Source organism: Lithobates pipiens, unplaced genomic scaffold (assembly GCF_037356315.1).
Source record: "Lithobates pipiens isolate NorthernLeopardFrog02 unplaced genomic scaffold, aLitPip1_a1.2 Scaffold_16, whole genome shotgun sequence".
Taxonomy (NCBI): domain Eukaryota; kingdom Metazoa; phylum Chordata; class Amphibia; order Anura; family Ranidae; genus Lithobates; species Lithobates pipiens.
Genome location: NW_027507748.1, coordinates 568,593,550 through 568,616,237, shown reverse-complemented (window position 1 = coordinate 568,616,237; position 22,688 = coordinate 568,593,550). Strand labels below are relative to the sequence as shown.

General features: G+C 39.4%; 1 protein-coding gene across 1 annotated transcript; it reads left to right on the top strand.

Annotated features, from left to right (window-relative positions):
* The first annotated feature begins 192 nt into the window (after positions 1-192).
* On the top strand, positions 193-21,801 carry LOC143983696 (chymotrypsin-like elastase family member 1). Its single transcript, XM_077483698.1, has 8 exons — positions 193-345; positions 3,965-4,062; positions 10,869-10,969; positions 13,318-13,443; positions 15,257-15,393; positions 16,377-16,522; positions 17,506-17,655; positions 21,680-21,801. Exons 1-8 carry the CDS (start codon positions 306-308, stop codon positions 21,686-21,688), a joined length of 807 nt encoding a protein of 268 aa, XP_077339824.1. The 5' UTR covers positions 193-305; the 3' UTR covers positions 21,689-21,801.
* Positions 21,802-22,688: the final 887 nt, after the last annotated feature.

The window sequence follows — 22,688 nt, the reverse complement described above, 5'->3', positions numbered from 1 at the left end:
GGTACATACTGACCTCTGAGCGATACCACAAAAAAAAGAAACCTCCCCTGGGGTGGTTTGCAAAATGGCAAATTCAATTTTTCTGCCTTCCCAAGACAATAAATAAAGCACATTTTTTTTTAGCAAAAATCCTCCTAGCAAACTTTATGTAAGCATTCAAAGTATCCTTGAATAAGAAAGGAGACATGCTAAATTAAGCATATGAAACACCTGTGAATATTCCCTCCTTATCTGCCAAGCCCGGCTAATAAATAGCAGGACCCCACTGTAGCTGCTGGTCTTCTCAGGAACACAACACATCCATAATGTTGAAGCTAGTTTTACTTGCTGCATTTGTCCTCTGTGGTAAGTTATAGCAATTAGAGTATATCTATTAGAGTACCATATGACTTTTAACTATCCTGATCATACCTTGTTTTTGTGGTTCTCAATCTATTTGTTTCATTGTTCTGTCTCCTGTGCTTGACAGTGACAGATCACAGAATCTGGGCTTTCATAGTAGAGGGCTATTAAACCAAACTCGTCTAAAAATGTTTTTACTTTTGCATGAAATAAGGAAGGGTTGGAACCATGTCTGTTTCTCATTTTTGCTTAGGCCCTTATTGGGGAATGTAAAGTGATGTGAAATCTTTGTGAGTGAGAGTTTTTATTGCCATATAGCTTTCCTCTCCAGTAGACTCCCTTTCCTCAATTTTATAATACCATTTTCTTATGTCATTGCCACAGGGACAGTAAATGAGGGATTATTTTATCAGCAGGGACAGTAAATGAATGATTATCCTGTCAGCAGGATAATAGAAATAGAAAGAAATACAAACAGAAATATTACCTCTTGGTCACTTTTTCAAGATCTACCCTTTCACAACCAAGAACAATACAAACTTCCCCAACCCAGTTTTCTAACTTTGGCCCAGGCATGTACTGGCCATTGGGACTACGGGGAGTTTCCCGGTGGGCCGATGGCTCAGTGGGCCGGTTTCAGTGACAAAGTAATGGCTGCCCGGCTTGCCCTCAACTTCACGCAGTGATGTGAGAAAGATGAGAAAAATACAGAGGAGAATAAGTGAAATAATAAAAGAGGTTAGTGAGTACTCCTTAAGTTATGCTACTTATGTTTTTTTGAACAATTACGTATAGTTTTATATACTGTTTTTGTGCTTGTTTGCAAAATTAAAGTGGGCTGGTCTGGATGAAGTCCAGGGCCAAATTTTTGTCCCAGTCCAGCCCTGCTTTGGCCTGTGTTGCAACTCATTGCAACTACTTAGTGCATACATTTTTAAGACAGATTGGGCTTTCATTTGGTGGAAAATATTAATAGATATTGCCTGATTTTGTTTTACTGCGAAAGAACAACTGGCCCAAAATAGTAAAATAGTAAAGAAAAAATAATAATTTAACAATTGTCCCAATATTTTATGCTATTATTATGTACCACCACCAAAAAAACCTGCAAAATAAATTCTCTTACTCCTGACGATTGTGGTGATATCAAACATGTTTGCGTAAATTTTTCTTTGTACCCGTAGTAGGGCTAGGCAACAATAGTATGCATTTTGTTTTTTCTCCTTCCTGGACTGACACTAAGCCTGGGTTCACACGGCACCCGAATTCCGCAGACCCCAGCACGACTTGCATGCAACTACCAAAAGTAGTAAAGGAAACTTTTTCTAAGTTGGAGCTACTCAAGTCGAACCGATTAGAACGTTTCCATTGCACAGAATGAAGTCCAACTACAATCCAACTTCTGCTGCGACAAATGCTCCAAAGTGAGTGATTGTCACAACAGTGTGAACCAAGCCTCACACTCTTACTGACACTAGATATATAACCTTTTTTTTCTTACCCAAACATACACTGACACAAAAACTGACACAAACACTGACACTAAGTGACACTTACACTAAATGGCACTGACACCTACACTCACTAAACTAGGTCAAGCTTTGAACTAGGTAATTTTTATTTTCTTCAACAGACATTTTTTTGTACAGACATGTCCAGCAAGGAAAATAGATACAATGTATTTTTTCCACCTTGCTAGTAGAGAAGTCTATTATCTCACCTCTTCACAGAGGAGAAACAACACAAGCACAGGCTACAAAATGAATAATCATTGTGACACTGTGCCAATCAGAGGCTATTACGGCAATAATGTGATCAGGATCCAGTTCTGCTGGGTCCCACTCGCTGGTAGGAGACCTGGGTCTGTCACGACTCAGTCTCCGCTTTGGAAACGTGTGGTCGAGCATGCTTCCAGCACAAATAGAAAAATTCATATGTGGTGCCCAGGATTAAAGCCCATTTCTGGGACACCGCATATTTGTGTTACGCCCTTATGAGGGGGTTGAAAACAAAAATCTTATTTGGCTTTACCAACACTATAGGTAGCTTGATGAGTGCTGGGGAATTGTTGTTACTATTAATTGCTGTACCTTAGGTCACCTTTCCTCTGACTTAAGCAGCTACCACGTTTATATTTTCTGTAGGGATTACAGCTTGATTTATAAATCCCCCTACTGTGGTAAAACTATGTCAAAATTCAGTGAAACATACAATATGTAGACGTGTTTAGAAGGTGATTTATTCTCTCTTTATTATAAATTGGTTGTAGATTACTTTTGAAGCTGTTGTGGTTACCTGTTTGCTTTCGCAGACACAGGGGAGCCAAATAGAGAAGAATTTGCAATTTACAATTTTTTTTTTTCAAATTACTTTTTGTTAAAGGTTTTGTCATTTTACATAAAACAAACAAAAAGGAAACATACAAAGAAAACAATACAATAACCAGTACATGCGTCCTAACATATTTCTGATGTCATCATACATTTCCAGAATAATTTCTGAGCAAAACCTGGCATCAAAGGGGATCACTAGTGACTAGATGAATATTAGGTTATATCAAAAAATTACATGCCAAGCCAAATGCCCTTGGCTTGACTATGCGTTGTCATAGCAAGGAAAATTTCTGGTACATGAACAAACTTAACAAAAGCAAAAAAAAAAAACTGTAAGCCATCCTATTACTTTAAAGTTTAAATCATGAAAGCATGTGTCAGAGCAACTCATGAGGCTGCAGGCCATTAGTCAATGCATCTGCCTACTACAATTAGCATTGCAGCAGACTTAAATATATTAAGTCTAGTGGGGCAAGGCCAGGAGTCTGTATCCATGGGTCCCATATTTTATTAAACTTACGGCATTTCAAAATATGTTTTTCTTTAAGTAGGGTAGAATTAACTTGTGTACGTCAATCCTCAAACGTAGGAGACATAGGGGAAAACCATTTCAACAGAACACATATATGGGCTAGAAACAATAGCCTAGTGACAGCGGTATGAAAATTTACAAATTTCTGATTTGCCTAAATAAATGCTGATTCTGTAAGCAATCTATTTGATATATCCTCCAAATAGTTTTTTTGTTTTTTTTGCATTGGATATAGAATGTGTTTTATTTTGAATTTTATATTGTAGTCAATAGGAAGCAGATGTAAAACCTGCATATCCAAATAGTTTTTCTCTGCATGATCCTCAAATACAAGGTCTGACATAACTATTTACCCAACTTCATGGGTTCAGACTCAGGCCCAACATCTCCTTCCCAAACATTACTATTTGTCCATGTTTGTTTTAAGGAGCCTCAATGGACAATAGTAAGGTGGGATGGGTTAGTTCAGATTTGTGACACAGAAGGCTGGATTGATATTTATATATCTGAACAGTTTAGGATTTAGGGATCCTGTGGAAGCTAAAATGGAAGTGGTACCAGAGGTAGGTATTTCTTCCTTGGGTTTTCTTTAGCATATGTATACAGATGAGCAACTTTCAGCACCTTTACATTTCTGGATTCACCTATGTTCATCGACCTTCTGCCAGTTTACCCCCAACCTGTTGGGCTAATGTGATGATTGCAATCTGGAGTGAAGATATGCTTTTTATTAAATGTGTTCTCTTTTTTCCAAAAGGACACTGCCATGATAGTGTTCAGTACATTGAGGATGCTGAGGAGAATGCACGTGTAGTGGGAGGAACCAATGCTGCTAAAAATGCATGGCCATGGCAGGTAAGATAGAAGAGATTAAAATAAATAGTGTTTTTAATCCTGCAAAAAACACCTTCTGTGTACACATTACAGTCATGACATTTTAAACAGTACTTTAAAAAAATGAAGGTAATTGAAATGCAACAGCAAAAATACATGCACCAACAACATGTCAATATGTTTGTATGTGACCCTGCTCTTAAAGGGGAAGAACTATCCATTTAAAACTTGGCCACACATTTGCGGCTAAGCTTTCCCCACCCCCACTATTGTGCCAAATCCATTTCCAATGATATAGTGCATCCAGAAAGTATTCAGAGTGCTTCACTTTTCCACATTTTGTGATGTTACAGCCTTATTCCAAAATTAATTAAATGCATTATTTTCCTCAAAATTATACAAACAAGACCCCATAATGACAACAGGAAAGAAGTTTGATATGTTTGCAAATTTATTAAAATTTAAAAAAGAAAAAAATCACATGTACATAAGCCTTTGTCATGACACTCAAAATTGAGCTCTGGGTGCATCCTGTTTCCACTGATCATCCTTGAGATGTTTCTACAACTTAATTGGAGTCCACCTGTGGTAAATTTAGTTGATTGGACATGATTTGGAGAGGCACACACCTGTCTATATAAGGTGCCACAGTTAACAGAGGATATACTATAAGGCCCCTTTCACACGGGGCGGATCAGTAATGATCCGCTCCGTGATGATCCGCTCGCTCAGTGGGGATCGATCCGTTGTCCCCGCTGAGCCGGCTGCGGTCAGGGCGGTCTCCGCACACTGTGCAGGGACCGCCCTGTCAGCTCTCCGCTCTCCTCTATGGCGATCGGACGAGCACGGACCGTCTGTCCGTACTCATCCGATCCGCTCTGCAGACGGATAGAAAATAGGATTTTCCTCCGTCTGCAGAATCGGACACTTGCGGAGGCGGACAATAGCGGGTGTCTGCGGATGTGCATCCGCAGACACCCGTTGTCCCATAGGGATGCATGTATGTCCGTATTTCATCCGATGAAATACGGACATACTGTCCGCATGTGTGAAAGGGGCTTAAAGAGAAAAGAGCTGGTGTGGGATGAATAGAGGTGCTACCCAGTGCCCATTAGTATACACACAACAACAATAAAAATGCCCATGGGACTTTTAAAGAGCACACTTCAAAACATACTAAGTAAAATTTATAAATGATTTATTCAATGCACATCTAAAAACAACGTGATACATAAAGAAAAAATATAGTAAATGTCATTATATTGGTAAATTTTGCATTCATGTAATCAACCTTTCCATGAGACCTGGATGTGTCACAAAGATGACTGTCGGTAGTCTGGAATAGCCGTGGTAGATCTCGACACGTTTCACGAGAAGAGTCTTGCTTCTTCGGGAGAAGCACAGATAGATGCAATTGATGAAACACTCCTGGCCTACTGATGTAGTATAGATGTAGTATGGATGACTCTTTTTAAAGTAGTCAGAAAATTTCTGTATATGGGCAGGTATATCACTCTAAATGATAAAAGCCACTTCAAACCAAAACGTCCATAGAGGTAAAATGATTAACCACTTTACGATGGCGCACAATGATGTACCTCCATTTTTTGAAGAGGGATATCTCGGTAATGGCAGCAGCTTTTTTTTATTGCATTTAAGTCCAAATATGAGATCTGAGGACTTTTTGACCCCAGAATTCATATTTAAGAGGACCTGTCATGCTTTTCTCTATTACAAGGGATGTTTACATTCCTTGTAATAGGAATAAAAGTGATCCAATTTTTTTTTTAACCACTTTCAGACCGGACCAATTTGCTGGTCAAAGACCAGATCGCATTAACTGACAATTGCGCGGTCGTGCGACGTGGCTCCCAAACAAAATTGACGTCCTTTTTTTCCCACAAATAGAGCTTTCTTTTGGTGGTATTTGATCACCCCTGCGTTTTTTATTTTTTGCGCTATAAACAAAAATAGAGCGACAATTTTGAAAAAAACACATTATTTTTTACTTTTTGTTATAATAAATATCCCCCAAAAATATATAAAAAAACATTTTTTTCCCTCAGTTTAGGCCGATACGTATTCTTCTACATATTTTTGGTAAAAAAAATCGCAATAAGCGATTATTGATTGGTTTGCGCAAAAGTTATAGCGTTTACAAAATAGGGATAGTTTTATAGCATTTTTATTATTAATTTTTTATTATTTATTTTTTTACTAGTAATGGCGGCGATCAGCGATTTTTATTGTGACTGCGACATTGTGGGGGACCCATCGGACATTTTTGACACATTTTTGGGACCATTGTCATTTATACAGTAATCACTGCTATATAAATGCAGTGATTCCTGTGTAAATGACACTGGCAGTGAAAGGGTTAACCAGTGGGTGGCAGTGTAGGGGTTAAGTGTTCCTAGGGGAGTGTTACTAACTGTGGGGGGGTTGGGCTTTCATTTAGTGTACACTGATCTCTGCTCCAATCACATGGAGCAGAGATCAGCGTCACTAGTTGCTAGGCAGAATAGACAAATGTTGTTTACACAGCATTTGCTCTATTCGGCCGCTCCGTGAGACGATCGCGGGGATGCCCGCGGCGATTCGAGTCCGCGCGTCCCGCGACCGGACTCACGGGGGTCCCGACCAGCGCGTGAGCGCGCTGTCGGCGGCGCGCTACCAATGGCAGGGCGGCATCGAATATTGGACGTACCTGTACGCCAATATGCCTGCCCATGCCATTCTGTCGACGTACATCGTCGTTGTGCGCGGGTCGGGAAGTGGTTAAACAGTGTAAAAATCAATATAATCAAGTAAAACAAATAAGATTTTTTTTTTAAAAAAACACCCCGTCCCTGCTCGTGTGCAGAAGCAAACGCATATGTGAGTAGTGCCTGCATATGAAAGCGTTATTCAAACCACACGTGAGGTATCGCAGCGATAGGTAGAGCGAGAGTAATAATTATATCCCTAGACTTCCTCTGTAACGCAAAATATGCAACCTGTAGAATTTTTTAAATGTCGCTTATGGAGATTTTTGAGGGTAAAAGTTTGATGCTATTTCACGAGCGGGCGCAATTTTGAAGCGTGACATGTTGGGTATCAATTTACTCGGAGTAACATTATCTTTCACAATATAAAAAAATTGGGCTAATTTTACTGTTTTCTTATTTTTTTATTCAAAAAAGTGAATTTTTTCCAAAAAAAGTGCGCTTGTAAGACCACTGTGCAAATACGATGTGAAAAAAGTATTGCAATGACTGCCATTTTATTCTCTAGGGTGTTAGAAAAAAAACAATATATAATGTTTGGGGGTTCTAAGTAATTTTCTAGCAAAAAAAAATGTTTTAAACATGTAAATACCGAATCTGAAAAAGAGGCCTGGTCCTTAAGTGCATGAAAAGCCAACAATGGCAAAAAACCTCCCCCAGGAGCTGTGTGAGATGGAAATCAGTGGCAGCCTCAAGAGACAAGAACCTGGGCGGAAGATGTATATTTCACCAAGAAGGTACCCATACCCTCAGAGGGAAACAGATTGCACAGCTGATGGCTGGTAATATGGCAGGCTGCAAATTTATTAAAAATAAAAACTGAAAAATCACATGAACATAAATATTCACAGCTTTTATCATGACACTCAAAATTGAGCTCTGGGTGCATCCTGTTTCCACTGATCATCCTTGAGATGTTTATACAGCTTGATTGGAGTCCACCTGTGGTAAATTCAGTTGATTGGATATGATTTGGAGAAGCACACACCTGTCTATATAAGGTCCCACAATTAACAGTGGATGTCAGAGCACAAACTAAGCCATGAAGTCCAAGGAATTGCCTGCAGACCTTCAAGACAGGATTGTATTGAGGCAAAGATCCAGGGAAGGATACAGAAAAATGTCTGCAGCATTGAAGGTCCCAATGATCACAGTGGCCTCCATCTTCCGTAAATGGAAGAAGTCTGGAGCCACAAAGACTCTTCCTAGAGTGGGCCACCCAGCCAAACTGAGCAATCGTGGGGGAAGGGTCTTAATCAGGGTGGTGACCAGGAACACGATGGCCACTCTGACAGAGCTCTAGCCTTTCTCTGTGGAGAGAGGAGAACCTTCCAGAAGAACAGCCATCTCTGCTGCACTCAACCAATCAGGCCTGTATGGTAAAGTGGCCAGATGGAAGCCACTCCTCAGTAAAAGGTACATGACAGCCCGACTGAAGTTTGTCAAAAGGCACCTGAAGGACTCGCAGACCATGACAAACATAATTCTCTGGCCCGATGAAACAAAGATTAAACTCTTTGGCCTGAATGGCAAGCATCATGTCTGGAGGAAACCAGGCACTGCTCATCACCAGGCCAATACCATCCCTATAGTAAAATATGGTGGTGGCAGCATCATGCTGTGGGGATGTTTTTCAGTGGCAGGAACTAGGAGACTAGTCTGGATCGAGGGAAAGATGAATGCATCAATGGACAGAGTCATCCTTGATGAAAACCTGCTCCAGAGCGCTCTGGACCTCAGACTGCTGAGAAGCTTCATCTTCCAATAGGAAAAGGACCCTAAGCACACTGCCAAGATAACAAAGGTGTGGCTATGGGACAACTTTGTGAATGTCCCCGAGTGGCCCAGCCAGAGCCCAGACTTGGACACGATTGAGCATCTTTAGAGAGATCTGAAAATAGATGTGCACCGATGCTCCCCATTCAACCTGAGAGAGCTTGAGAGGTCTTGCAAAGAACAATGGATGAAACTGTTAAAAAGTATAGTATAGTATAGTGTATAGATACATATATATATATATATATATATATATATATATATATATATATATATATATATATATGTATAGTTCAAGTCATAAATAAGCTGACTCTTATCATCTAAATGCACCTTCTAGAAATTACCCAAGGTGCCTTTGACCCCCTTTGTGTTGGAGAGCTACCTATCCAAAGCCATTGTACTCTACAACATGGACTTATCTTCACACTGAGGAACTAAACAAATTTCCTATCCAGCACCCCTCAAGCTACATATTTAAGGTTTTTATTGGTGTTTGGGGAGATTTTCTCTCACTGCTTATCAGGTTGATTGTTGTGAAAGGAAAAGAAAGAGGGGAGGAATATAAAGTTTAGGCCCCTTTCACACGTGATGGAATCCGGCCAAGTGGATCCACCTGCTCAGCGGGGGATCTCTCTGCTGATCCCCGATGAGGATGACAGGTCCGTGTTTGCTCCACTATACAGAACAGACACAACCCACTGCTCTCAGGGGGCAGTCAAATGGAGATGGACTGCATGCCTGTTTCCATCCGACTGTCATCTGATCTGCCGGGTGGATGGCAAACGTATCCCTATCTGTCTGTTTTTAGCAGATTTCATCAGACTGGATGCTGGCGGGTGTCAGCGGACACATGTCCACTGACAACCGCCGTCCCATACAGAACAATGGGTGGTCCGATCAAATCTGCCCGAAAAATTGACAGGCAGATCCGATTGGTCCACTGGTGTGAAATGGGCATTATAGCTCTCACTGAAACAGTGTAGCAAGAAACATTATTCAGCATATTACACATCCTCCAAAAGTCTTCAGTTCATTGAAATAGCACTAAAACAAACAGAGCAACCAGCTGACATGTTTATGCCTCACAGGGCTTTAGACACTGAAACAGTAGTAGTGTTTAAAAAAACAAAAGTTTAACAATAAAGGTCATATATAGCTTTTTAACAGATGTTTGAATGCGTATAGCCAAAAGGACAAATATACAAGCTCCCCTATATAATCTCCTTTATATCCATTAAAAAACAGATCTCAAATGAATTGCCTTCCCATAGTCAGGCAGTGTTTGGGGTTGGCAGTCCAAGGGGTACTGCACATGTGCTTGACTAATCAGTAAGGGGAATAGGTTCCATAAATCAATAGAGCATATGCCAGCAAATTAAAATATCATTGTAAACTGAAAGGTTTCTATCTCTTTCCATGAATAAACATCTGATGTTCCCCAGCTGCCACCATAGGCAGCCTAGATCAGTGTTTCTCAACCTTTTTTTTCAGTCAAGGCACCCTTTAAAATTATGGACGGTCTTGGAACACCCCATTCTAAAATGTAAAAACTATTCTAATAGTTTTACATAACCCAGCAATAAACAAGCAAGTAGGACACTGAATATTAGAGGTGATTTATTCTCAGAAAGCAATTGCACTTTTGCAAACTGGTACTGACTAGTATCCCAATGTTTCTCTTTTCCCTTAATTTCTCTCCATCACTCAGCTAATGTGACCCCAGTATTGATGGAGAGAGGCAGAGAAGGGTCAAACAAGCATGCTTTGCAAGTGACTGACATCCTCCTTATCAGCTGATGATGCCATTGCTAAAATGTTGTAATGGTGCACAATGAAAACCTGTGGCATAGTGTAACTAAAAGGCAGGCTTCATCCACACACTGACTTGTATACAATTTTTGGCCAATTTTTAGGCATTTTGCTAAGGCACACCTGAAGAAACCACAAGGCACCCAAGGGTGCCTGGACACCCTGGTTGAAAAAGGCTGACCTAGATCACATGATCTCTTGCTACAAATCATGGACTGTTTTTTAACAGCGGGATTAGGGAATCAACATAGCTGCTTTATGTACATAGTTAACTAAATATTATACACATAAACAAAATTATATATGCATTATTAGACCACATTAATGTATACATTTTGATAAAAAGATTATAGTCTTCCTTTAAAAAGCTTTTTTTGTACAATACCAATTAGATAGGACACTCTAGTACAGCTAAAAAAATAATCTTAAGGTATTATTGTTTACACAAATTCCATTATCATTTTCCACCTCTAGGTATCTCTCCAATATATCTCTGGCAGCAGCTGGTACCACACCTGCGGAGGTTCCCTGATCCGTGCTAACCGTGTCTTGACTGCTGCTCACTGCGTGGACAGGTAACCAAAAACAATGCTACATACAGGTTATTGGTCAGTATTAACTAGATAAAAATTGCAATGGAATTGGGAAATATTATGAGATGACCTAAAATACAGAAGGAGCACAACAAACAACCTAGTCCATGAAACACTGTAATAAAACAATAATAAATGTTGATTAGAAGCCATGTGGATACAAGATAAGTGGCATATGGATTTATTATCAACCCTTATTTTTGTCCAGTGATGCTCAGACCATGCAAGAGCCATTCTAAAAGTTTGTGAGAAACCGTGGAGGTGCTGCACTTAAGGCCTGTTTAAAACCCTTAATTGTTTTTATACATGTCATAAAAAACAGAACAGTCTGCATGTTTATTGACCCAAAGCAATAAGCAATGGTCTTCGTTTGGGATAGAGTAAGGGAAAATTCGGACCCGTCAGGTTTTTATTACTATATATGTCTTCTTAAGGCTCGATTCACACTAGTGCGTTTTTTGATGCATTTTGCATTTTGCAGAAATGCAAGGAAATTTTTTAACATATTCCTATGGAACATGTTCACATCAATGCATTTTTGTGCCTCTGCATTTTTGGAAAGGGTCAGGGACTTTTTTTTCATGCAAAATGCAGCATTTTGCATGTAATAGAAGTCAATGGACCTGCATCAAAAATGCAAGTACCGCGTTTTTTACCGCGTTTTGCATTTTTTTTCTTTTTTTTCATTGTATATATCTGGTTGCTAAGCAACCACAGTGTAAAAACAAAACAAAAAAAAAAAAAACGCAAAATGCAAAACGTGGCAAAATCGCTGTAAAAACGCGTGTCCAAAAACGCGGCAAGCACCGCAAAAAGCACTGCAAAAACACTCAAAAGCAACATGCATAGATGTGAATCGAGCCTTAGAGGGTTTCCCCCTCACTTGCTGTTCTGCTGACACTGTTTACACCAAGCAACGTAATTCTCAGCACAGCAAACAGGCAAAAATGTTTTAAGTAGAGTAGGGGAGGGTTAGAATCCCTGCCAGATTTTTATTTTTGGCTCTGTCACTGTTTCAGATGTTTTCTCACTTTCTGAGGAGTATTTCATTGTCAGCAGGACAGAAAGTGACGATAAACCTCTCTAACAGAAATGTGGATATATGTATTGCAATTTTCTAAGATGGGAAAGAGGAGCATATTTAAATAGAGAGTATGTAGACAAAGGACATTCCCAGTTGCACCGACCACAACAAATCTCCTCAAAATGATTTCAAGCAATTATTTTATCCAATGTAAACAACAAGTGTTTTTTTACCATTATATTATTTCCATATACATTTTTATAGGTAAATATTTTGTTTATAGGATTATATATATATATATATATATATATATATATATATATATATATATATATATATATATATATATATATATCTGACCAAAAAGAGGGACAACTGAGAAGGAATGAGAATTCATAGGTTAGACTTGATGGACTTGTGTCTTTTTTCAACCTCACCTACTATGAGAAACAAAGGGGAATTGTTCCCAAAGAGGGGCAGTCTAAATTGAGGGCAGTTGGGGGCTACAGTATGTGAATAGCAGTAAAAAAAAACAATAGCAGGAGTTTAAATCTTTCCTGACTCTTTCCAAAAGTTTTTTGCTTGGCATATGATGCATTTTTGGTGCTTTTTGCACTTTGCAGATTTGCACTACAGTACATTTAACATGGGTTCCTATGGAACACGTTCTGTAGAGCAAATCTGCAAAATGCAAAAAGCACTAAAAATGCATCGGTGTGAATCCAGTCTTAGTCATGTTTTGCATGGCTTATTGCAGGACATGATTGGTATAGAACAGTGCCATATAGCTGCCATACTGTTTTTGGCATTTATGCTGTGCCGTTGGGGTTTATTTACTAAAACTGAAGAGTGGAAAATCTGGCGCAGCTCTGCACAGAAACCAATCAGTCTCCAGGCTTTATTGTCAAAACTTAATTGAACAAGCTGAAATTAGAAATTGGAAGCTGATTGGCCACTATGTACAGCTGCACAAGATTATGCACTCTTCAATTTTAGTAAATCAACCCCATTGCTCCCCCTCAAAATACCACAAACAGTGGTAATTTGGTTACTGGTTTTAGAAAGGCAGGCTACCTATTTTTGCCAAGGTGCTTTTTTGACTCCCTGAATTGAATCTGAGGCCAAGGCACGTGTGAGATCATTTTAATTATGGTATGCATAGAATACAAGGCACAGGTAGTCTTGAAAATGTAAAGGTTCATCTTCTAGTGTGAGCAAACAGTATCTGTTATTATGTGTAAAACCAGATTTGTGTATAATTCGTTTTTAATGATATTTAACGGACTTTCTTTTTGACTATGTTCAGGGTAGCCACCTATCGTGTGGTGTTGGGAGAACACAACCTTAGCGCAAACGATGGAACTGAACAGGTGATCTCAGTGTCAGCAAAACGTATTCATGCTTCATGGAATACCAACAATGTTGCTGCTGGGTAAGAACTAAGCAGACGTGATCTAAAGCAAAATTTCAGTTTGCCATTCAAATATCACATTTAATGTAAAACTTTTACTGCATAATACGCAAACAAGGAATGTCTGCATGTGTAACAGTTCCATTACCAACATGAGGCTCAACCAGAGTATTTTATAATAATAATATCTACATTATATAGAATTTTGCCATACAACTGGTGCTTCAGTTTGAAAGAAATCTTGATGTCACCTAACAAAATCCTGTAGACTGCACAAGACTTTAGCGTTAACACATGCCATGTAATATACAGTAATGAGAGAAAGAGTGACAACCACAACCAGAGAGGTGATATTAACTTGATTCATTAAGACATCTGGTATTACAAATATTGAGGCCTAGTTCACACCTATGCAGGTTGCAGTTTGCATATTCCAGGTGCATTTTGCAGTTTTCAAAACACATTTATGATTCATTGAAGTTTATGGAGCCAAAAAACAGAAAAATGTCTCTGATCCTTTCCATAAAATGCACAGATGTGACATGACCCATAGGAAACCATGTTAAATGGACTGTAGTGTGTTTGTGTAAAACCTGAAAAGCACTAAAAAAAGCATAGAAGTGAACAAGGCCTTAAGCTGAACTCGGAACTCCAAAGAACTTGTATTTCTGTCCATCTATGGTCTAAAGCCCCGTACACACGAGCGGACTTATGTCTGACAGACTTCCGAAGGAGTTCTGCCGGAGTTCCGACAGAGTTCTGACGGACTTTTCGAATGAGCGGACTTGGACACACACAATCACACCAAACTCCGACGGATTCGAACGTGATGACGTATGACTGGACTCGAATAAGGAAGTTCATAGCCAGTAGCCAATAGCTGCCCTAGCGTCGGTTTTAGTCCGTCGGAATAGCATACACACGAGCGAATTTTTCGGTAGGAACTGGGTCCGGCGGAGTTCCGTCGGAAAAATTTGAAGCATGTTCCATTTTCTAAAGTCTGTCAGACTTTTGCGAATCAAAAGTCCGTTGCAGCCCACACACGATCGAAAAGTCTGACGGAATCATTCCGTCAGACTTTGGATGTCGAAAAGTCCGCTCGTGTGTATGGGGCTTAAGATTTACCCAGCTCTGCTATACAGCAAAGCACTGTCTTTTCTCTGCTGCATTAAAAAAAATCTTGTTAGCACATGAGCACTACAGGACAACCGATTGGCTTCTTTTGGCAGTCTGCTATACTTGGGATCACAAGAGGCTGGCACCAAGTTAAATTTAGCACTTACAATGCTTTCAATTAACAAATACAGCGATCTAAGTAAGGATGTTACCTGGGTTGCAAATTATAGACAGTATCTACACTGCGCACTTGGCAGGTATGCTTAGTGTGCTAAGTTAACGTCCAACTCCAGCCAAATCTTTTGATTTTTCAGATGGTGGATAAGGACTCCTATCAGGTTTAAACTGCTGTCTGTTTCTCTGTTTTAAATGTTTCCACTCACTTCCTGTGTGGTCTCTGGGACTGGAAGGGAGCAGAATCTTTCAAAAGAGATAGAGATTGGAGAGAGATAGAGAGTAGAGATTAAAAAAAAATAAAAAAAACTTTTTCAATTCATTGGAGAAGACCAAGAACTTTTGTCAGTTTTTTTTTTATAACTGTCTGTGTGTCCATTAGGGAGATTTCCCGTTACGTTATGTGTGGTCACAAGAACAGGTAGCAAAGGGAATATACTGGAAGATACTGGTTGTATACCTTCTGCTTTTCCTGTATAAAATGTAACAAATAATGTTTAGTTGCTGTATTTAACTGTGTATATGTTATACTTTGTCATTGCAGTTATGATATTGCCGTCCTCCATCTGGCTGCTAGCGCAACTCTGAACAGCTATGTAAAACTGGCTACACTGCCAGCTGATGGCACTGTCCTGGCTAACAACTACAACTGCATCATTTCTGGATGGGGAAGAACTACCAGTAAGTTGCTGCAAAATACGTTTAGGAATAAAATAATCTGTTGAATGCTGCATCATGGCTAGGTTTACCATCACATTCAAGATGCTTACCAGGATTTTTTTTTATCTCCTATAAACACAACACAATATGACAGATGAAACAAAAAATTAAGTACCAGGTATACTTAGCATAGAACTTTTCAATTTCATTTTTACCTTGTGCTCCAACAAAATCCAAACTAACCAACTAACAGATACTGTTTTGGAGAGCTGTGTGGGGTCTCTTCTCATCATCATCTCTTTGTGTTACAAACTTGAGCTTTCATGATGTGCTGATTTCCCTGTTCAGACCTGTGTAAGCTATGCTATCATATAGCTTGATGTAGTGGACGGGGTGGGCATAGACATAAAATCTGTTGCATTTAATGATTTACCTGTTCTCTTAAGACATAAAGTATATGTTCCTTTACTATTAGGACGGAGTTCTTTAAATGATCAATTTCCAGGTAATTAATCAAAGAATGTCTAGAACCTTTGAGCGCTAGATGAATGTTAATAGATTTTTGTGCTATTGTTCTTTATGGGAAATTCATGCTTTACACCATGTGCGGTTCGTTCCAAATTAATATTCTGACACATTTTTCATTATTCAGAGATTAGGATATATCCGAATACCCGAATTACAATATAAACAAATTTTACCAAATGCTCCGAATAACGTAGCGAAATTCGTCCGAATTTCGAATTTAATTTTACATTGAACTCCAGTCGAATTCTCACTCGAAAAAAAATCAATAAATTAGAAGAAAATTAGAAAATTCTGAATACAAATTCTGAAAACGAAAAAAAGTCTACTTTACACCTCTGTAACTTTTAACATGGAAAGTCCAGTTACTCCTAGTTTTCTGTCAGAATCAGGATGAAACTTATAGCTATGAGCTAATAAGAGAAATGTTCATACCAGCAGCACTAAAAATAGTAATAAATCTTTTTTTTTTTTTCCAGCTGGTGGATCTCTGCCTTCCATCCTCCAGCAGGCTCCACTGCCCGTTGTTGCCCACTCAACTTGCTCTACCAGCTCCTATTGGGGCAGCACTGTGAAGACAACCATGGTGTGCGCTGGTGGCAATGGAGTCCAAGCTGGTTGCCAGGTAAGTAAAACTGGCCATAAATGTCTCAGACCCATCCCTAATCAAAAAACCAACATGAAACACAAGCCATAGTCAGGCTGTATAGTGTAGGAAGTGATAACATGTGATTACATCTTTGAAAGTGGTCATTACTGTTTGTATTCCAAGTTTCCAACCTGCTGGAAAATCTCCTTCTAAATGCCCTTTGGGTGAAGATAAAAGAGGGAAGAATGGTGTTGAAGTGCATATGAACTTACACCTGTCACAACATCAGCTAAATACATGAAACAAAAGGTGTGCAAAATCACATAGTTTATCTTCCTTAGAAAGCAGCCAGAGCAGAAAAAAAAGCCTGTGCCCTTTCAGCATGTTGCAAAGAACAACAACTGTCTTTTCTGGCACACCCTCTACTGTGTCAGAACTAGAGCTACCCCACCAGTAGGCAGCATTACATTTCTGAAACTCAATCAGTCCTCTGCAGGAAGACCACTACTTCCTTACAGAGAACAAAGGTCCTTCTCTGCAGAATGCTTCCAAGGAACAGGCTGTTCTATTAATACTGTGGCTACTTTCTAAAGAAAATAAACTGTTAAACTTTACATGCTTTAAATGAATGATCAATTTCTGATCAATCTCTTCCAGTAGGAATAACTGATCTATAGTCGACACACCAATTAATCAATTATCCACATACAGGAAAATGGCTTTAGATCAATAGTGAAGACACAATCATAATTTACAGTTGTAAGATATCAAACGCATCTGTTGCCACTGACAGTGACTGGTACTCTGTTCACTGAAAACCGAGAACTGAGCGATTTGTGGTCTTTGATCGGTGTAGAGGAGTAACATCGGACCAATGCTGCATCCACCTAGGTGAGTATGACTGTATGACTTCTCTTTTAAGCCAACATGAAAGCAAGTGTGGTAAAAACAATTGATGGGGTTCTATGTAAAACAGTTTTCCTGCATTCTCTCCTAAATTCAGTTCCTGTCTTTTTTAGGGTGATTCTGGTGGACCTCTGAACTGTGCTGTCGGTGGCGGGTACCAGGTCCATGGTGTCACCAGCTTTGTATCCTCCTCTGGTTGCAATGCTTACCTGAAGCCCACGGTGTTCACCAGAGTGTCTGCTTACATCTCCTGGATCAACAGTGTAAGTTGTAAATTTTAAACCTTATACATATCATTAGCATCAACCGTTTAGCTTTTCTTCTTATTTTAGATTGTAATTTTCTGTGTGCTATAGAAATGTGTTGAGTTTTCCTTATTTTTCTGCATTGGTTACGTTATTGAAATTTTATTTTGTGTGCATTCTTTGTTAACTCTGTTATGACCTGCCATTGTAGTTAAATGGCTGGTGGGGACCCGTTCTTCTAAATGGATGTTTTAAATCATAGATGTTTACTGGCCTGGAAGGGAAGGGGGTGTAACATGCTGGTATTGAGGTGGTTAAAACAATCCAAAAAGACAACAATAAACATAGAGGGAATAAATATTTGTACAAAATGTACTATAATCCCTGTAGTACATTTTCCAAAATGTTAAACATTTTACTACAGGCATTATAGCACGTTAAGGAGGTGTGGGGTATGATAAAACCAAACATGCATACTCACCTATATAGCAGCAGCATCTAGCTCTAAGACCAAGAACTGATCACTTAGTTCTATTTCTTAGTCTTCACTGAGTGTTGGGCTGTGGAGGGGGCAGAAGCAGTTAGCAGCGCACTGAAAGGCTGAGAAAGCTGAGCCAGCTCCCAGTCAGACATCTGGGTGAATCCCGATTAAACAATTTTAGCCCACTGTCGGCTGAATCTGGGTCACAGGAGTGCTGAAATAAATAAGCTCCTGTGACCCAGAAGAGAAGTATGGCCAAAAAGCTTTGTCCATACAGTACTTCTGTAGCACTTATTCCTGGATGAGCTGCTTGGTTCTCTGTTCTTTGCCACAACTTAGCCACAACTCTAGGAACAGCTTTACTCCTTCTGACACACCTGGATGGGTAATGAGTTGCTGCTAATGTCTATGTGAGCACAAGTATCAATATTCTACACACAACTGTAAGGGTATCTGAAAATAATATCCAGACTGTTTAATTGTAAGTAAAGCAAGTATATTGTCCCAGAACAAAAGTAAATAGTAATGTACAAAATATCAAAGAGCTGGTAAAATAAACTGTTTGCGCAAAGTAAACTAACCAATGTAACAACTAGGTTATAGCATAGCAGTTTAGTCTAAATCAATTACTAAAACAAGATTAACCTAGCAATAAACATCATCAGTAATATATAGTATCAACAGTAATGAAAAATCCCACATTAGTTCCTCTGCAATCAATAGTTAGTAAAGGTTTTAGCGCGTGTGTGTGTGTGTATATATATATATATATATATATATATATATCTCAGGAGAGGTACCACTGACTATTTTTTTTGTACGAATTAACTCTATCTTGAATTATTTCTTGGTGCCCAAAAGTAACCTCTTTTGCAGTTTGAGTCTTTTCAAACTGTGTTTTTTCTTTTTCCCATATGCTATTTGGTTACGGCACCAATACCTTAATTAAGGACTTAATTGTGGTCAAATAAAAATGACCCATTATTAGTGGATAAACTTGCGCCTCTTTTCCCCTTCCCCCTTTTTTCCTAAAATACATTTATTGACTATTAGTAGTAGTTTGGTGTCCTTGTGGAACAATTGGTAAGTATACCTGTATGTCTCCTGAGTCGCAGTCTTCAGCCAGCTAATCAGTGGGTCCTAGTCTTTAAGGTGGTGCACATCTGTACCATCACCTATAAAAGTCTGCAGTGATTCGAAACTAGTTGTAGGCAGGTGCAGTTTGCCTGCCTCTCTGTTGATAGCACTGTGTGCAGACCTCAGCACAGAAGGATGGAGAATGAGAGGAGCTTTTGTTCTCCTGAAGCCTCCATAGATGATACTAGGGGAACAGTGGTCCGACTGGACACTGCAACTCTGGATGACCTCAGCCACCATATTTGGTGTGGATAATGCTAATAAATAGTAGAGCCCCACTGTAGTTGGCATGCAGTTGTGAAGTGGATAGAGTAGGGGCAGGTTCCCCGCTGGCTAGGGTCAGCTTAGTTAGCCCTAGAGAAAGGGCCCCGATGAAGTGGGACAGACTAAGAACACTATGGCCCACTCTTCTGAGCTTCTGGGCCATAGTGCTTTGAACTAGGACTTGCACCATTATTGTACTGCTGTATGCACCGCGCTCTGCCTATCAACTATCCCTTTTCAAAAATGTTCCCTTGTAGTGTAAGATTTATCCAAGGGACAACATTGCTGCTGGAAACTTGCCATTGTGTGTCAACATTGTAGACCTTCCACTCTGGTGTGCCTGTGTTCTGGTACCACTGTTTCCATATTGCCTGAAACTATGAAACAAGTAGTTGTCACTTTTACTGCAGACAAAATATCAAATGTTGCTGTGATTGTTGCTTCTGTTTTTTTTATCTGTTATCTTTAACTTAACCAAATAATAATTTTTCAACCCTCCGTTGGACTTTGTGCCATTCTTCTCTCTTGGGTGCCAACCACCTGGCCCCTGCCCATATAATGGATGGATGGTCAGTCCCTTACTTACTCAGTCCGCAAGCAGTGGTAAAATCAAAAGCCACAAGCGGCTGCTCACCAGTCCCAAACACCCAGAGAACTCCAAGCTGGATGCTTGGCTGTCAGCAATCCTTCTGGCCCTGCACTCAGACTCCAGTCCTCAGCACTCCAGTCCTAAGGCTACAGATGATGAATACACACACAGCAGCCGAGATGTGCAGTCTCCTTCAGCAAGAAAGTTCTCTCCCGTAAAACCCAGAAAACTTCTTTTTCCCCTTCTATATCTGGGAGTTGTAGTCAATCATTTGATTTACTTTTATGCAAGAACCTCTTCCCAGGCTATATTTCCACTGTTCAATGTGACCTGCATTAAAGTCTCTCAAGTCCTTCATACCCACCAGCTCTCTCTGCTGGATGGATACTAAATGGCATTGAAGCCAGCATAAAAGTCTTGTATAAGCATACACAGTTATGCTATGTGCGCAGGATCGGAATTTTGGTTGGAAAAAGCCCTGATGTTTTTCCCTACGGAATTCCTACTGGATTTCACTCAAGCTGTCTTGCACACACATGGTCACACCAAATTCCGACCGTCAAGAATGCGTTGATGTACAACACATACAACGGGACTAGAAAAAGTAAGTTCAATAGCCAGTAGCCAATAGCTTCCATCTCATAGTTGAATCTGAGCATGAATGAGTTTTTGTACATCGAAATTGCATATACACTAATGCATTTTCGGATAGGAACTCTCTCCGACTGAAATATTGAGAACATGCCCTCACTCTTTTGCTGGCCAAAATTCGGCCAGCAAAAGTCCAATGGAACATACACACTATTGCATTTTCTGACCAAGCATTAGTCTGATTGATAAAAGACACAAGTCCATCCAGTTCAATCCACAGAGGAAAAAAAAAACCACACAGTGTCTTTATAGTTGCTCTCTCCCTCTAGCTAAGTACTTTTCTACAGTTCTCTTTTAACACATGTACTATGCAATACCTTTATTGAACGTATATTTTAAATGTTTATTCTCCTTATGTTGACTGTTGTACTTTTTCCTGCGTCTTATTAGCTGTAAGAATCTGGTTCAAAAATCCTCTTGCTTTTTCTGAACGAAAAGCCCAAATGATCAAAAATTTTTACATTTAACATTAAGCACAATATTTTGCTGAATAACTAAAAGCCAAGTATGCACACAGTTAAAAAAAGAAATTCAGGAAACATTTTGAAGCCGGTCAGTAGAAGGTGACATAATATGTATCTTACACTTTGCTTAATAGCATGCTTCAGCAGATCCACCCATTGCCTGTTTGGTGTTGAGAATTCCTACAGACTTCAGTAAAACCACTTATGTTGATTGAGACATTGCAGAACAGCACATAGACATAAAGTGTGTGGGCAGTAAGAGGGCATTACAGAAGAACAAATTTTTAAAACCACTTACGTTGATTGAGACATTGCAGTACAGCACATAGACATGAAGTGTGCAGGCAGTAAGAGGGCATTACAGAAGAACAAGTTTTTAAACATTCTTTGTAACCACACAGTGTGACACCAACATCTGAGTCTATTTTATTAATTAAATATCCTTTTCCTTTTTAGAACCTGTAAGAACATCAGTCTAAGAATTGATAAAGGAACATATCTGAAGACATCCATAAAGATAAAAATGTTGAAAGTTTCTGTCTAAAACCAATTATGTAATAAAAGATTATTTTCAATCACCCCCTGCAAAGGGTGTTAAATCTTCATTTTATTATAAACTGTTTACGTTATCTGTTATACAGCATATCTGCTTTCTGCAAAATCCTTATGTCATTTTAAATCCATGATTATGTATGAAATGCCTTCTCACTCCTGGAAGACAGAACAAAAGTTCATGGCAATAAATCTGATTTTGGGATTAGAAGGTGTGCATCCTAATGCCCCCTCACACTTATCCTCTCTAGAGCCTCGAACCTCATGTTATCACTCATAACCATGGCATTACCCTTCCTGGAGCCTCAGCCTTCACACTAACCCTCAATGGAATTCCAACCCTCACACTAAACCCCCCCTTAGACCTCAACCCTCTCACTAACCTTTACTAAAACCCTAACCCTTACACTAATCCTCCTTGGAACCTCATCTCTTAAACTACACCTCCCTGGAACCTCAGTCATCACAATAAATGTCCCTGGAACCCTTACAGTAACCCTCACACACATTCTCCCGGAGTCTAAAACCTTGCACCAAAACTATCTGAAATTCAAGCCTCCCTGGAACCCCTAGTCCTCACACTAACCCTGCCTGGAATCCTGGCCTTACACTAACCATCCCTGGAATCCCAATCCTCACTGAAATACCCACCCTCACACTGACCCTCCATGTGCCCCTAAATCTTACACTAACCCTTCTTGGAACCCCTACCTTCAAACCAACCGTCCCTAGAATCCCAATTTTCACAACTGACATCTTTTTTTTTTACTTTAATACTTTTTAAAATTAATTTATAGAGTAATATTACATAAGTGGCCTAACAATGACAAAAATTACAATATAAAAAGTAACAGATACCTTTCTACTTATTATAAATATTGCAAGACTTATATATTATAGCAATACTCTTTCC

What these genes read in the sequence shown, in the direction of transcription:
- LOC143983696 (XM_077483698.1), top strand. Translation starts at nt 306, where the DNA reads ATGTTGAAGCTAGTTTTACTTGCTGCATTTGTCCTCTGTG. An exon ending in GCTGCTCACTGCGTGGACAG is followed by an intron (nt 10,970 to 13,317) that starts GTAACCAAAAAC and finishes GACTATGTTCAG; the next exon opens with GGTAGCCACCTATCGTGTGG. An exon ending in GAGTCCAAGCTGGTTGCCAG is followed by an intron (nt 16,523 to 17,505) that starts GTAAGTAAAACT and finishes TGTCTTTTTTAG; the next exon opens with GGTGATTCTGGTGGACCTCT.